The sequence below is a fragment of the Blennius ocellaris genome (genome assembly GCF_963422515.1).
Source record: "Blennius ocellaris genome assembly, chromosome: 17".
NCBI classification, from domain to species: domain Eukaryota; kingdom Metazoa; phylum Chordata; class Actinopteri; order Blenniiformes; family Blenniidae; genus Blennius; species Blennius ocellaris.
The window spans coordinates 23,925,940-23,940,939 of NC_137666.1; the positions used below are offsets into that span (position 1 = coordinate 23,925,940).

The 15,000-nt window shown below is 50.1% G+C and overlaps 1 protein-coding gene across 1 annotated transcript in view; it reads right to left on the minus strand.

Moving 5' to 3' along the window:
* The window catches only part of znf106a (zinc finger protein 106a), a 29,154-nt gene that overhangs the window by 3,120 nt on the left and 11,034 nt on the right, over window positions 1-15,000 (minus strand). The window contains 18 exon segments of the mRNA XM_080512915.1: window positions 1-59; window positions 133-204; window positions 1,492-1,611; window positions 1,709-1,771; window positions 1,867-2,058; window positions 2,813-2,929; window positions 3,059-3,193; window positions 3,284-3,429; window positions 4,952-4,992; window positions 5,689-6,213; window positions 6,215-6,346; window positions 7,282-7,561; window positions 7,627-7,687; window positions 8,631-8,785; window positions 8,909-8,978; window positions 10,216-10,557; window positions 10,563-10,668; window positions 10,765-12,567. The exon segment at window positions 1-59 is cut by the window's left edge and continues 13 nt beyond it. Coding sequence (XP_080369041.1) covers window positions 1-59; window positions 133-204; window positions 1,492-1,611; window positions 1,709-1,771; window positions 1,867-2,058; window positions 2,813-2,929; window positions 3,059-3,193; window positions 3,284-3,429; window positions 4,952-4,992; window positions 5,689-6,213; window positions 6,215-6,346; window positions 7,282-7,561; window positions 7,627-7,687; window positions 8,631-8,785; window positions 8,909-8,978; window positions 10,216-10,557; window positions 10,563-10,668; window positions 10,765-12,567 — 4,419 coding nt within the window.

Genomic DNA, 15,000 nt, shown 5'->3' on the forward strand with positions numbered 1-15,000 from the left:
CTCTGCGTCAGGTGGAGCTTGACGGCCTGGACGCTGCCGTCGTAGCAGCCGGTGTAGATCTGAGAGGACGACCAGCGTCAGCACTGAACCACTGCAGCCCACTCAACGGAATCAAAGCAGCTTGTTTCTCACCGTGTTCTTGTGGACGGCCATGCTCGTCACCATGTCGCTGTGTCCGCTGTACACCTGCAGCTGCTCGTGAGACTGGAACACAAACCACCTGTCAGCCTCACACACACACACACACTCACACACACAGCTCGAACTGCAAACACAACCCGGGGGAGATATATATGTAGTTGTGTTCAAAAATAATAGCAGTCCCACATCACCACCAAGATAAATCACTGTATTTGTTAGAATTGCAAGTTTTGCACTGCAAGGAAGTTTCTACAAGGTTTAGTTAAGGTATAGAAAACCAATAAAGCCAACAGGCACAACCTGCAGGCTGAAAAATAGCAGTGCAGAGTTCAATTAGTGTCACTGGTTATGTGGGGAAATAAAGGGTGTTAAACAGGTGGCCCTTATTTAAGGATCAAGCCAACCGACACTGCATAAGCTGGCAAAATGTTTGTCCTTGAAAAACTGAGTAAAAAGTGTTGTTCAAGACACTGTTCAGAAGAAGAGCGTTCTTTGATTAAGAAATGAATCAAAGAGGGGAAAACCCTCTTGTATTTGTTTCTTAATGTATCTTAATGATATCAAACGCTTTAAAATGGCAGCCAAAACCAGAAAGGCGAGGAAGAAAAAGGAAGACGACCATTGGAATGGACGGGAGAATAACCGAAATGGCAAAGGCTCAGCCAATGACGACTTTCTGTAAAATATGATCAAATTCAATGACTTTTTTAAATGTCCTTGCTGTAAAAAAGAATGTGCAGTGTCCCCAATGCATTTGTGCTTATTAAAATACTATTTATTTGAAGAATTTTGAGGTTTTCTCACCTTTTTAAACACACTGCTATTATTATGAACATAACTGTATATATATATATATATATATATATATATATATATATATATATATATATATATAACTGTTAGGCTTTAATGTCTTCTCAGAAGAAGAAGGCGTTACGGCGGCCCAGATGAAGTTAACAACATAAAGGCATTTCCAGAACATTTCCTCTGGAGAGAAAAACAAAGTCACACTTCCAGGATGGTTTCAGCAGGAGCTGCTTTATGTTATCGGCTGAGGAGGAGGAGGAGGAGGAGGAGGAGGAGGAGGAGGAGCAGCAAGCCTTCGCCCTCTGGAACTCACTCCCACAGCCCATCAGGAACAGACTCATCACTGAACGTTTTGCTATGTGAAGCACCTTTGAGTGTATAGAGTAGCGCTATAGAAGTTTGATGTATTATTATTATTCTACAGAAAAGAATAGTGATTTGAAATGTGAATCTTTCTTGTGTGGACGACGTCTCGGTCGGACTGGACAGTGGCAGCACATGGAGAGCGCAGCACCAACAGACTGAGGAGGACCGAGTGCAGACCTGCAGGTCGTAGACCCGGACCAGCTTGTCCAGGCAGGCCGTCACCATCACCTTCCCCAGGACGGACACCACGGTGACGGCGTGGCTGTGGCCCTTGTAGACCCGCAGCAGCTCCCCGCTCTGTGGGGCAGGAAACTCCGTAAGACGGCGAAAGCAGCCAAAGAGCCAAGCGGGGGGGTTGGAGAGGGGGGGGGGGGGGGGGGGGAGGGGAACTCACGTGGAGGTTGTGCGTGTGAACACACTGATCACTGGACCCACTGAACACCAGGTCGTTCACCACCTGGGGGAGGAAGCGGAGAGCGCCGGCGTTTCAACAACCAGCAGTCGGCCCAATGGACACGGGGAGGCGTCAGCCACAGTGACTGTGAGGCCCACCTTCATGCAGAGCACCGCCTTGCCGTGGCCCTCCAGGAGGCGGAGCAGCAGCCCGCTCCTGGCGTCCCTCACGCTGACGGTGTTGTCGTAGGAGCCGACCAGCAGCAGGCGGCGGGCGCCTTCCTGCGACGAGGCCAGGCAGCTGACGGCTCGGGGCCCGTGGCACTCGAACACGTCCATCTGCCTGTTGGTCTGAAGCGACGGTCAAACACACGCTGGTCAGTCCCGCCAGGAGGTGGAGAAATGTTCCTGGTGGGACTAACCCAGTGGTTTTCAACCTTTTTAGAGCCGAGACACACTTTTTTGTTTGGAAAACTCTGGAGTCACACCTCCACCCGAAAATGTTAAAAAGTTAAACTCTGTAGCCTCTATTAACACTATAAAGTCTTTCTCATCAAAGTTTTATCAACAGGAATCCAGTAAATCCAGAAAGCAAGGACTTTTTTTAATAGTGACTCCGTCAGTGTGAAACCTGGACCTGATGGATGAAGAGCTGAGATCCTGGTTTTCTAAAACTTCTCCATCACTGTCACTGACACAGTACTTTGATACAAGATGGTAGCAGGAGGTGGAGATGAACCACACTGACGTCTGTCACTTTACATTTCACCTGCAAGGTTCTGTGCTGCCCTCTAGTGGTGAAGAGTATTTATACATGATTACTCTGCAACACACTGTCAGTGTGAGAGCAAAGGTTTTTTAGAAAAAAGTGTGAAATGTGATAATTTCCCACAGCTCAGCTGACGATCTGGAGGAAACACCAGTGAGCCGCGGAGCAGAGGGTGATAGACACTGGACTAACCCACCAAATAAATGGAGTCATACATTTTTTTTTTTTTTTTTTTTTTTTTACAATAATCAATAATGCAGCTCAAGTTTTTAGAACACTGGACGTGTCGGCGTTGCTGCCCCCTCCACCTTGAGGTTAAAGGTCACCACAGCTCACCTTGAGGTTAAAGGTCACCACGCTGCCGTTGGCCAGGCCGGCGAACAGAGTCCTCCAGCGGCTGTGCAGACACAGGACTCGGTCCGGCAGAGTGAAGAGCTGCTCCAGCTCCCGGGTCTGGTTCAGTTCAGGTTCAGGTTCAGGTTCAGAGGAGGAAATGGATTCATCCAGAGTTATGATTCCAGACTGAAACTGTGTTTTGCTGGTCTGGAAGACTGAGCGCAGGCGGGTGGAGTGTGTCTGTACCTTCAGGTTGTAGCAGCGGATGGTCTGATCGCTGGAACCGGAGTAAAGACGATGATGGAGACTCGGCGCCGTGGACACCAGCAGGCAGCTCACCTTGGAGCTGTGACCCTCGAACACTCCCACACACTGACGAGTCTGCAGCGCCAGAGCAGGCGTCAGTGAAGGGGTGAAAAGCAGCGGCAGTGACGGGGTTAAAAGCAGCGGCAGGGTCTGCTGGTCACTCACCACCAGGTCGAAGACTTTGACGGTTCGATCCCCAGAGCAGGTGTACAGCAGCCCGTCGTGGACCTGCAGGGCGTTCACTGCCTCCTGGTGACCTTCAAACGCCCCCTGGGAGGGAAGGTCGTCCTCACCGGGGTCAGAGGACGGGTCTGGAGACACAACATGGAAACCTTACAGCAGGAGTCACTCCTCCTCTGGAGACACTACATGGAAACCTTACAGCAGGAGTCACTCCTCCTCTGGAGACACTACATGGAAACCTTACAGCAGGAGTCACTCCTCCTCTGGAGATACTACATGGAAAACTTACAGCAGGAGTCACTCCTCCTCTGGAGATACTACATGGAAAACTCACAGCAGGAGTCACTCCTCCTCTGGAGACACTACATGGAAACCTTACAGCAGGAGTCACTCCTCCTCTGGAGACACTACATGGAAACCTTACAGCAGGAGTCACTCCTCCTCTGGAGATACTACATGGAAAACTCACAGCAGGAGTCACTCCTCCTCTGGAGATACTACATGGAAACCTTACAGCTGCTGCAGGAGTCACTCCTCCTCACAGAACTCTTCTAAACTTGCTCTATTAGTTTAGTCTGCTTGATGAGCATTATCATGACCTCTGAGAGGAGGAGGAGGAGATGAGGGGAGATGAGGAGAGAGGAGGAAGAGATGAGGAGAGAGGAGGAGAAGATGAGGAGAGAGGAGGAGGAGAGAGAAGAGAGAGGAGGAGGAAGATAAGGGGAGAGGAGATGAAGAGAGATGAGGAGAGAGGAGGAGAAGATGAGGAGAGAGGAGGAGGAGAGAGAAGAGAGAGGAGGAAGATAAGGGGAGAGGAGATGAAGAGAGATGAGGAGAAGAGGAGAGAGGAAGAAATGAGAGAGGAGGAGGAGGAGATGAGAGAGGAGGAGGAGATGATGAGAGGAGGAGGAGAAGAGGAGAGAGGAGGAGGAGAGGAGGAGAGGAGGAGAGGAGGAGAGAGGAGGAGGAGAGGAGGAGATGAAGAGAGATGAGGAGAGGAGGAGAGAGGAGGGAATGAGAGAGGAGGAGGAGGAGACGAGGAGGAAATGAGAGAGGAGGAGGAGGAGATGAGGAGAGAGGAGGAGGAGATGATGAGAGGAAGAGAAGAAGAGGAGGAGATGAGGAGAAAGGAGGAGAGGAGGAGAGGAGGAGAGAGGAGGAGAGGAGGAGAGGAGGAGAGAGGAGGAGGAGAGAGGAGGAGAGGAGGAGATGATGAGAGGAAGAGAAGAAGAGGAGGAGATGAGGAGAGAGGAGGAGGAGATGATGAGAGGAAGAGAAGAAGAGGAGGAGATGAGGAGAAAGGAGGAGAGGAGGAGAGGAGGAGAGAGGAGGAGAGGAGGAGAGGAGGAGAGAGGAGGAGGAGAGAGGAGGAGAGGAGGAGATGATGAGAGGAAGAGAAGAAGAGGAGGAGATGAGGAGAGAGGAGGAGGAGATGATGAGAGGAAGAGAAGAAGAGGAGGAGATGAGGAGAAAGGAGGAGAGGAGGAGAGGAGGAGAGAGGAGGAGAGGAGGAGAGGAGGAGAGAGGAGGAGGAGAGAGGAGGAGAGGAGGAGATGATGAGAGGAAGAGAAGAAGAGGAGGAGATGAGGAGAAAGGAGGAGAGGAGGAGAGGAGGAGAGAGGAGGAGAGAGGAGGAGGAGGAGAACATACCTGATGAATTCTTGGGGAGTTGGATGATCGACATCATTTCACTGTGGACAGAAAGTTTGTGTTGTTAGTGGATGAAACGTTTCCTGAGACCAACTGAGACCCATGGAGGGACTGGAAGTCCTGCAGGACCTCCACCATGTGAGAGGGTGAAGGTGAGAGGGTGAAGGTGAGTGAAGGTGAGAGGGTGAAGGTGAGAGGGTGAAGGTGAGTGAAGGTGAGAGGGTGAAGGTGAGAGGGTGAAGGTGAGAGGGTGAAGGTGAGTGAAGGTGAGAGGGTGAAGGTGAGAGGGTGAGGCAGAGTGAAGGTGAGAGGGTGAAGGTGAGAGGGTGAAGGTGAGAGGGTGAAGGTGTGAGGGTGAAGCAGGGTGAAGGTGAGAGGGTGAAGGTGAGAGGGTGAAGGTGAGAGGGTGAAGCAGGGTGAAGGTGAGCGGGTGAAGGTGTGAGGGTGAGGCAGAGTGAAGGTGAGCGGGTGAAGGTGTGAGGGTGAAGCAGAGTGAAGGTGAGCGGGTGAAGGTGTGAGGGTGAGGCAGAGTGAAGGTGAGCGGGTGAAGGTGTGAGGGTGAAGCAGGGTGAAGGTGAGAGGGTGAAGGTGAGAGGGTGAAGCAGGGTGAAGGTGAGAGGGTGAGGCAGAGTGAAGGTGAGCGGGTGAAGGTGTGAGGGGTGAAGCAGGGTGAAGGTGAGAGGGTGAAGGTGAGAGGGTGAAGCAGGGTGAAGGTGAGAGGGTGAGGCAGAGCTCACCTCTCGGAGGACTTGCAGAGGTCCATGTCGCTGGTGGAGGACACCTCGTTGCAGGCGAGGCTCTGGGCCTCGGGCCTGGTGGAGTCTGGGACCGAAGCCTGTGCCTGAGTGGTGACCTCCATCTGGTCGGGTGGAGGCTGGGGCGGGTGGAGCAGGGGCGGGTGGAGCAGGGGGGGCTTCATGTGGCCGTCCTCAGAGTGCAGGCTGGAGGTGCTGACCTGAGACGCCCCGCTGGCCCGGCGGCGGGACCTCAGCCAGCGGGGCCGCGAGGCGTCTTCGTCCAGCTCGGTGTCGGTGCTCTCCAGCCGCTCCTGCCCCGGGGCCTTCCTCAGACTCTTCCTCTTCCTCAGCTTCCTCACTCGCTTGGCGGCCTTCAGGTCGGCGGGGGAGGGGGGCGTGTTGACGGGCAGGGCGGGACACTGGAAGGTCTGCAGGTCTCCACCGTCTCTCCGCATGGAGGCCTTGGAGTCTGGGGCAGAGCTCAGGCTGGTGTTCTCCGTCACCACCCCTCTCTCCACCACGCCTCTCTCCTCCACCACGCCTCTCTCTCCGCTCGCCGCCAGCCCTCGCAGCGCCTCTTTGCAGTTGGCAGGTTCTCGGGCGAGGTCGTGGTTCAGCTCGGCTCGACATTGAGACGCCGGGAGGCTCAGGAGAGACTCTGCAGACACAGAACGGCCGTCACACACCAGCATCGCCAAACTGTCCCTCTACGCAAAACCTCCAGCTGGAACTTTCATTCTTTCTGACATATGACATCGCTGCAGAACAAACGGCCTCTTCTCCTCCGGCCACCAGGTTCTAAATACCAAATAACATCACAATGTGCAATTATTCCATTTTAATCTATCCCATTGCTCATCCTGCTCTTTTATTTATCGTTCATATGCACCTTATTTTAACTGTTTGCACTACTTTTTAAAATATATTTAAATAGGGTTTTTTTAATGCCTTTTTTACCGGTTGCTAAGCAACGACATTTCGTTGCCAGTTCCCCACTGTGTGATGTACTGTGCAATAAAGAAAGTCTAAGTCTATTTCATGAATTTGCTGGTTGAATGTTTCTTTTATTAGGTGACATTTGTCACAGTTTGCGTCGTAGCTCTCAAACTGGAACTCCTGTCCGTACAGCTGTGACTGGGTCATTTCCATTCTGTCAATATTTATTGATTTCTGTCAACGTGACTTCATCACAAGGAAGGACAAAGAATCACCGAGGTCAACAATTCAACAGCTCTGGTAAAAAAAAAACTCTCAGTTTGCCTTTCCAGGACGTCACAGTGGTTTTAAAATGATTGATAATACCTCATCAATAACGGAGTTTGTGTCACGGTCATGAAGCTGGTTACTGTCATCATCTGCAGCGTTCATCCTTTCATAATTGGATCGCTACAAAGCTGCAAACCCCCAAGGTGTAAACTCATTTGAAAAAACAAGCGACGACATTGAGGTCCAGGTTCACACAGACCAACCCACTAATCTCTGAGCGCTGAAGCCACCAGAGCTCATTGTTGTTGTTTCTGTTTGCCAACATGCAGCAATGGGGGGGGGGGGGGGGGACGAAGAGGCTGATGAGGATGAGGAGGGTGGAGTCACCTGGTCTGGAGGCTTGAGCCCCCGGCAGCTCCGGTGTGGTGCTGTGAGCCCCGTCGACGTGGACCGGGGAGCGGGGCTCCTCTTTGATGACCAGGGGGGCGGGGCCGGGGGAGGGGGGGGCGGGGCCGGGGGAGGGGGGGGGTGACAGCCTGTGCTCCTCCGTCCGTTGGCACCAGAAACGCCGAGTTGACCGCATCCAGCGTTTCCTCTTCGAGCTTCACCTGCGGCGCCTCCTTCACCGTGTCTGAACACAGAACCGTCCTCAGCGTCTGTCCAGCTGCTGACAGATGTTCAACATCAGCCCAGCAGTAGATGTGTGTGTTTTCCTCGACGGAGCGTTCTCACCTCTCATCCCCTGCAGCAGCTCGATGCGTCTGTTCCTCAGAGAGCTCATCTCTTCAGACATCTGGTGAGAAACCACAGGGTGTTTTTAACGTGAGAGAGAATCACGGCTGTTTTCATTCCTGGCTTCAGTTTCAGTCGCAAACAAAAGCAAAAGCAACAATTTTCCATTGAATAAACTAACTAAATAATCATTCTAATAATCCTTCATTGCGGCAGGCTGCGACACAAACAGAACGCCACCGGAAGTCCTTCGTCCCAACAGCTGTTAGGATGTTGAACAACCGAGCACGTCTCAGTTCCTACCGATCCACACTGCGTGTACATCAACTCTGTCAATGTACTCTGTTTTTAGAGGATTTCTTTTCTTACTGGATTGTTTTATTGTTTTTTATTTTTACTTATTCTATTTTTTGTGCTCTTTTTGCTCTCGTTTAGATATTTACACATGTTTACATATTTTAATTCTTCAATTTTATAATTTCTGCACCTTTTTTACCTTGAGCTGCTGTAAGTTTGTGTTTTCACCAGCGGAGGAATAAAGCTCTATTCTATTCTATTCTCTATGAAAGTACATGAAAAGATACATTTTATTTCATTTACTACTATTTATTCATCCACCTGATCACACAGTCATGGGAAACATGAGGACCAGGACCCTCCAGTAAGTAAGTCAAATGTATTTATAAAGCGCTTTTCACAGAAGCGTACAGGAGAAAAGGTAAAACAACAATATAAAATGTATATAGATGTGTAAAATTAAAGTGACACTAGTGGAAAGCCATCAACCAAAAGCTCCTAAATAAACATGTTTTCAATCCTTTTTAAAAGAGACAACAGAGTCGGCCAGAGGCAAAGACAGGGGCAGAGCGTCCCACAGACTGAAAAGACGGGTCCCCTCGGGTCTTATAATGGGTCTTAGGGACCACAAGCAGGTCTCCAGGACCAGGACCAGGAACCCTCCAGGACCAGGTTGGAGCCCGGGGCCCTGCTGTTGTCAGACCTACCTGCTGTTTGACCAGGACGAGGCGCTGCACCTCCAGGTAGGCGGCCTCCAGCGCCGCCTGGGCCTGGACCAGGCTGCTGTCCACCGTCTGCAGGGAGCGGCTGAGCTCGTCCTCACGCAGGGACACCGACAGCAGCTGGTCGATCTGGAGACGCTCTGCAGGGACGGACAGGCGTCACGTCACACCTCCGTGACAACAACTGAAGCAGGTTCACACACACACACACACACACACACACACACACACACACACGGGTCGTCCTGCACGGTGACACAAACCTTTTTTACATTTGACTTTCCTTCTTTTGCTGTTGTGCTCCAAACAAGATGACTCTGCAGCTGCGAGGTCCTGCGGAGACAAAGACTTTATCTGACAGGCCGAGACGGAACAAATGCAGAATACATAAGAGAACAATCACCTTAAAGCAGGGGTGTCAAACATGCGGCCCGGGGGCCAGAACCGGCCCACCGGGCCATCCAATCCGGCCGCCATGGGATTTATCAAGTGTGAAGTATAAATATGAAAACTGACAGATTCTGCTCTAAAAACACCAGATCGGCAAAAATGACATTTAAAACCGCCCTTGGTCAGGATTTGACCCCCGACATTAATGCGTCTGTGGAGGTCACATGACGCAACGCCTTTCACAATAAAACAACGAGTCCAATTTATGTGAAATGAGACTTTAGACACGTAAACTCAAAACAATTTCCAGATGATGACAAATTGTTTTAATCCCGAATACGATATCAAGATAAGGTGACTGAGGTTTTTTTTTTTTGTTTTGTTTTTTTTCACAAATATAATAATATCTGATTTCCTTTAATATGTATATTTCAGATTAGACTGGCAAATTCCTGCAGTTACAAAAGAATCAAAAGAAGGAAAGACTTTGCATTTGTCCATATCTACAGTTTAACATGTGATGTTTGACTTGTTGGGCCTCCAGAGGTCAGAGGTCAGGTTGATGTGGCCCCTCAACTGAAATGAGTTTGACCCCCCTGACATAAAGTGAAGAGAAAGAGCCTAAAACCAGCTGAACGGGGAACGAATTACTAATACTTGAAGCTTAAGATGAATGTTTGCATTTAAAGCAGCCTGCTTTGTGCTAAAAGGGCTCAAGCTGCAGGTTTTACTGGGTTTAGTCCCGAGTCTGGCAGCAGGAAGCAGGTTGAAACCATGACAGAGTATTTCTCAGTCCACATCGTGGAGGACGTTGAGGACCAGCAGTGAGGACGACGCTCTGAGCTGATGGACTCAAAAGGTTCTTCAGTGAACTGTCTCCGTGGTCGTCGTCATGTTGCTGCTCAGGTTCATGGAAAAGTCCAAGTCTTATGAATTTAGCCCCAAAATCTACACAAGCTATTACTACTAAACTGCAAAGACCGAAAACAGCCCAGATGAATGTTTGTTCCCTGTCAGATCTGCTCTTCTGATGAAAACTGGAGGACGGACTGATTTTCTGGAGTTGCTAAAACCCTGAGGTTCTTTTTTTTTTTAACCATCTTTCCTGAGAGCAGTCATTATCATCACTGTGTCCATCATTGGAGGTCTGACTTGTTGGGTGTGTGACGGCAGGACTCACCAGTGCTGCTCTTCGTCTCTTTGCGGTCCCCTGGCCGTCCAGCTGCTCCGCCCCGGAGCTGCTGTCCCCCAGCACCGAGTCCGACCTCTGGAGGGCCTTCACGGTCCAGGACGAGGCCTCATCGGGCTGCTTGTGTGCCGTGGCGTTGGGCGGCCGGAGCTCTGGACGGAGCTCTTCGGTTTGACCGGCCGGAGCGGGTCGGTGGTGGGAAGGTGGTGCGACCGCCTGCTGCTCAGCGCCGAGCTCCTTCTCAGTGTCTTTGGACTCGGGGGCTGAAAACAGGGAGGGGGTGGTCGCCGGGGCGAGGCTGCTCTCCGAGAGGGAGCGTTTTCGGGAGGTGCTCTGGAAGACGCGTCCATCAAGGACTCCCATTGGAAGCCCTCCAGCAGGGGAATGTCGTCCTCCTCCAGGCTGTGGTACTCCTGCTCACACGGCACCATCTCGATGCCGAACCTGAACAGCAGCAGAGACGAGACAAAAATCAGCCCCGACAACGGACCTGAAAAAACTCTCGTAATCAAAACCATGACGGTGAAATCCAAACGTCACCTCGGCATGCCTTTTCCCTTGTCCTGCTTCTTCCGGACCTCCTGGTAAACCTGCTCCCAGTTGACGTTACGTCGAGACCCAGAGGCGCTGATGAGCTGCCGGACCGTCGGTTTGAGCCCCGAGTCCTTCTCCGAGTCGCTCCGCCGCGACTCGCTCAGGTTGCGCACGCGGCGGGCGATGTTCAGGTTGGGCTCGTGGCCGATAGCTTTGCTTTTGGAGCTGATGTGTTTGGTGAGGTCACGCTTGAGGACGGGAGGCAGGTCCAGCCTGGAGAGGCCGGGGACCGCCGGCGCCTCGCCACTTTTTGAGGCGTCGCTCTCTGAGCCTTGTCCCGCCTCCACCACCTGCATGGCCTCGTCGGGCGCCTCGGGGCAGGCCTGCGTTTCCGCCTTCTTCCTGTTCCTCTGGTCCACCCGGCCCGGACCCTCGCAGGTCTCGCTGGTGGAGGTGCTCACCTGCAGGGACTGCACATTCTGGCTGCAGGCGGAGGACTTCCCTGCCAGTTTCTGCTGGCAGCTGTTTTCTTTGTTCGCTCCGATGTGACTCTGGTCCTTCTTCTGCTGCTCCTCAGCCGTTTCCTTCCTGCTGTGACTGGAGCTGTCCAGAGAGACTCTCTTTTCCAACATCAGCTGCTTGGCGGCTTTCTTCAGGGAATTTTGGAGCTGCCGCTCCGAGCTCGAGTGCTTCAGAGGTCCAGAGCCCGAGGACTTGGTGGAATTCTGCATCCCGGTGGATTTGGGTGGAGCTTGACTGGAGGCTTTGCCGAGTTGAGCTGCACTCAAATCAGGAACGGAGGAAATCTTCCGCTCCGTTTGAGGAGATGGCTTCTTGGTTTTCTGAAGAAGAGCTGGAGGAATCTGGGGCCGATCCCTCTGGGAGCTGCTGCTTCTACTGCTACTGGTACTGCTATCTCCGGGTTTGGTCGTGGGCTTTGGCTGCTCCTTTCCCAGGTTGTCAGTAGTTGGCCGACTTGAGGTTGTGTGTTCTGGTTTCTGTTCTGGTCGGGACTGCCTGTCAGAGCCACTGGGTTCTGGTACTTTCTCTTGCTGCTGGTGTCTGGCGACGTTGGGTTGCTTGTCTGGGAGGTTCTGGTTGGTATCGTTGTAGGGTACCGACTCAGGCCCTTTCGTAACAGAATAAGGTGACCATCGACAGGCTTTGTCAGGCTTTGGACTGGTACCAGGAGTCTTGGAGCTTTGTGGCCTGTTTTCAGGCTCCGCTGCTTGTCCGTCCCTGTCCTCAGGTCCGGCTCTCTGCTGATCGTGATGACCATTTCCACCATTTGGGAAATTATTAAAAACTTTAGAACAGAAATTTGGCCACGGTGGACACATAGGAGGGCCTCTTGAGAAGTTCATGGGCGAACCCCTCGGGGCCAGCTGGGAAACGTTGTTTCTGCCGTACAGCCCGTTACTGCTGCCTCCACTGCTGAGCCACGGAAGCCGACTTTGGGGATTTTGGGGAAACGAGCCCTGACCCCAGGTCCTGTTGCCCCTCCACTGCTGGTTGTCCCTGAAGTCTCCGGAAGCCCACCGCTGGAGGTTGGGGGGCTCCTGAGCGTGCCACGTGGCGCTACGTCCCTGATTGTTGTAGTGCCACGGCTGCTCCGCCGGACCGCCGTTCTCTCGGTGGTACCAGTTGTTGTGTTGGGCGGATCCTCCGAACCTGTGTGGCGGCTGCTGCCAGCTGCACTCCCTGCGGTACTGATCCTTCGCTTCCTTCAGCCTCTGCTGGAACGCCTCCTTACGCTTCCTCTCCTCTTCCTCCTTTGCCAGCTGGGCTGCAGCTGCCTCTTTCTCTTTTCTAGAAACAGAAGTTATATCAACATTAAACTCACATTCATGAGGTCAGGTTGTACTGATAAACTGTTTTTATAAACTTGTCTTAATGTTGTTGAAGGTAGAAACCAAGCAGAATATTCATTACGATTCCAATTTGCTCTTTGGGTGTCGACCATTTTCTTGTTTGTTGTCTTTGTTACTTTGACAACTTGTGTTATAAATGATTATCTTTTATTAACACTACAGCAACAACTTGAAATTCATCTTTAGTGTTTTGACATCAGTATTTTTTTCCTACATTTTAACTCTAATGATTTTAACTGCTGCAGATAATCTGACTTAAATGTTTAAATTCGTGGACTTTTTAAGTTTCCGTGTGGAACAACTTGTGGACAGTCAAAGAGAAATGTTTTCATTTTGGTGCAGTCGGGTGCATGTGGACACAAATAAGATTAATTAGTGGAGCAGCGGCCTTAACAGTGACTGCTGGTGACTTTTAGGAACATCAATACCGGAGCTCCAAAGAAACAAGAAATCAAGATGATAAAGAACAAAAAACTATAACTGAATTTTCATATAACCAAACAAGGAGATGACAAAAAAAAAAAAAAAAACCACAAATAGTATTTTGTTTCAAGGCTTTATTTCAGCTATTGACTTCATTTCGTTTCACACTGGTGACCTTGATGTGAATTAACGTCTGGTAGAAATCTGTAAAGTGAGCGAAGCAGGAAGCAGCTAAATGATTCAGGTGGTGGAGAACAAAACTGAGCAACAGGTCACATTTATCTATATTTCAAAACATGAGTTCAAGTGAATGAAACAATTTTTTATTTACTGAATGTGAAAGTGAGCGGAAACATTTCGGTCAATTTGATCAATTAAGACAAATGTGAATTAACGTCGTCTTTTTAACTTTTTTTTTAATGACCAGTGGCCCAAAACAATTCAGGCATGGGTCATTAATACATTCCACTGCAATGTTCAGTTGCTCTGGCAGGAAGTAGATTGAAAATGATCCTGCAGCTAAATAAGCGTCGTCATTTAACTCAGTGTTTTTCAACCACTGCTCCGCGGCACACTGGTGTTTCCGCGAGATCTAGTCGGGCGTGCTGTGGGAAATATTCACATTTCACATTTTTTTCTAAAAAACATTTGCTCTCAGTGTGTTGCAGAGTAATCCTGTATAAATACTCTTCACCACTAGAGGGCAGCACAGAACCTTGCCGGTGAAATGTAAAGTGACAGACGTCAGTGTGGTTCATCTCCACCTCCTGCTACCATCTTGTATCAAAGTACTGTGTCAGTGACAGTGATGGAGAAGTTTTTGAAAACCAGGATCTCAGCTCTTCATCCATCAGGTCCAGGTTTCACACTGACGGAGTCACTACTAAAAAAAGTCCTTGCTTTCTGGATTTACTGGATTCCTGTTGATGAAACTTTGATGAGAAAGACTTTATATTGTTAATAGAGGCGACACAGTTTAACTTTTTAACATTTTCGGGTGGAGGTGGTGGTGCTGGTGGTGGTGTGCCTTGGCTCAAAAAGGTTGAAAAACACTGTTTTCGCCAGCAGTGTTCAGACGAAGTGCAGCGTTGGCCTGCAGGAGGCAGAAAAGGTTGTTTTTTTTCTTTCCTCCACAAACGGTCTGTTCTTCAGCTCCGGTCTGCTTCCACTCAGTTGCTGAGGTTCTTCAGGACGAAGTCTTCTTGGTTCAGACGATGGAACTACGCCTCGGCGGCGGCGGAGGACAGGCACGAGGTGCGATCGTGCTCGTTTTTAGCTCCAGCCCTGACATCCGACTCCCTCCGCGGGTCAACGTGGCGCTAAAACAGGCCTGAGAGCTCGGCTCAGCAATGTGAGGCTAAACATGGAAGACGTGCACCGAGCACAGGCACCAGTTTCCACCGGCAATTAACCTCGTCCATTTTTAACTCTGGGTTTTAATCAAACTTCACACTGTGTGTCAATGTGCGTGACGTTTTACCGCAGTTGAACGACGTTAACTTGAGTGTCGACTCAGAATAAATATATCAATATGAAGCTGGAAACTTAAATACAGATGTTTTCAATCATTTTTAGATTTTCTTAATTCTGTTCTTCATTCATAATTTATAGCATAAACACTAAAAGTGAACATTGTGAAGAAATGCACTGAACTGAATTGAATAGTTGAACTTGTTTTTCTGATTGAGGAAGAATTAAAACAATTGTTTTTAAGAATGAAGATTGTTGCCACCATTAAAACTACCGCATTCACATGACGACGTCTTTTATTGCAGCTTTCTTTTAAAAGTTATATTAAACCTCCGTACAATAGCAGGCGAATGATATAACAACCTTTTAAATGAACAAATAGGACTCATGGACAACCTCCATGTGTAAACCCTAAGAAGAACAGAACAACATTGATGAGTATAAGCTGGTAGTCTGGTCCGGTGAGACACGATGAGAC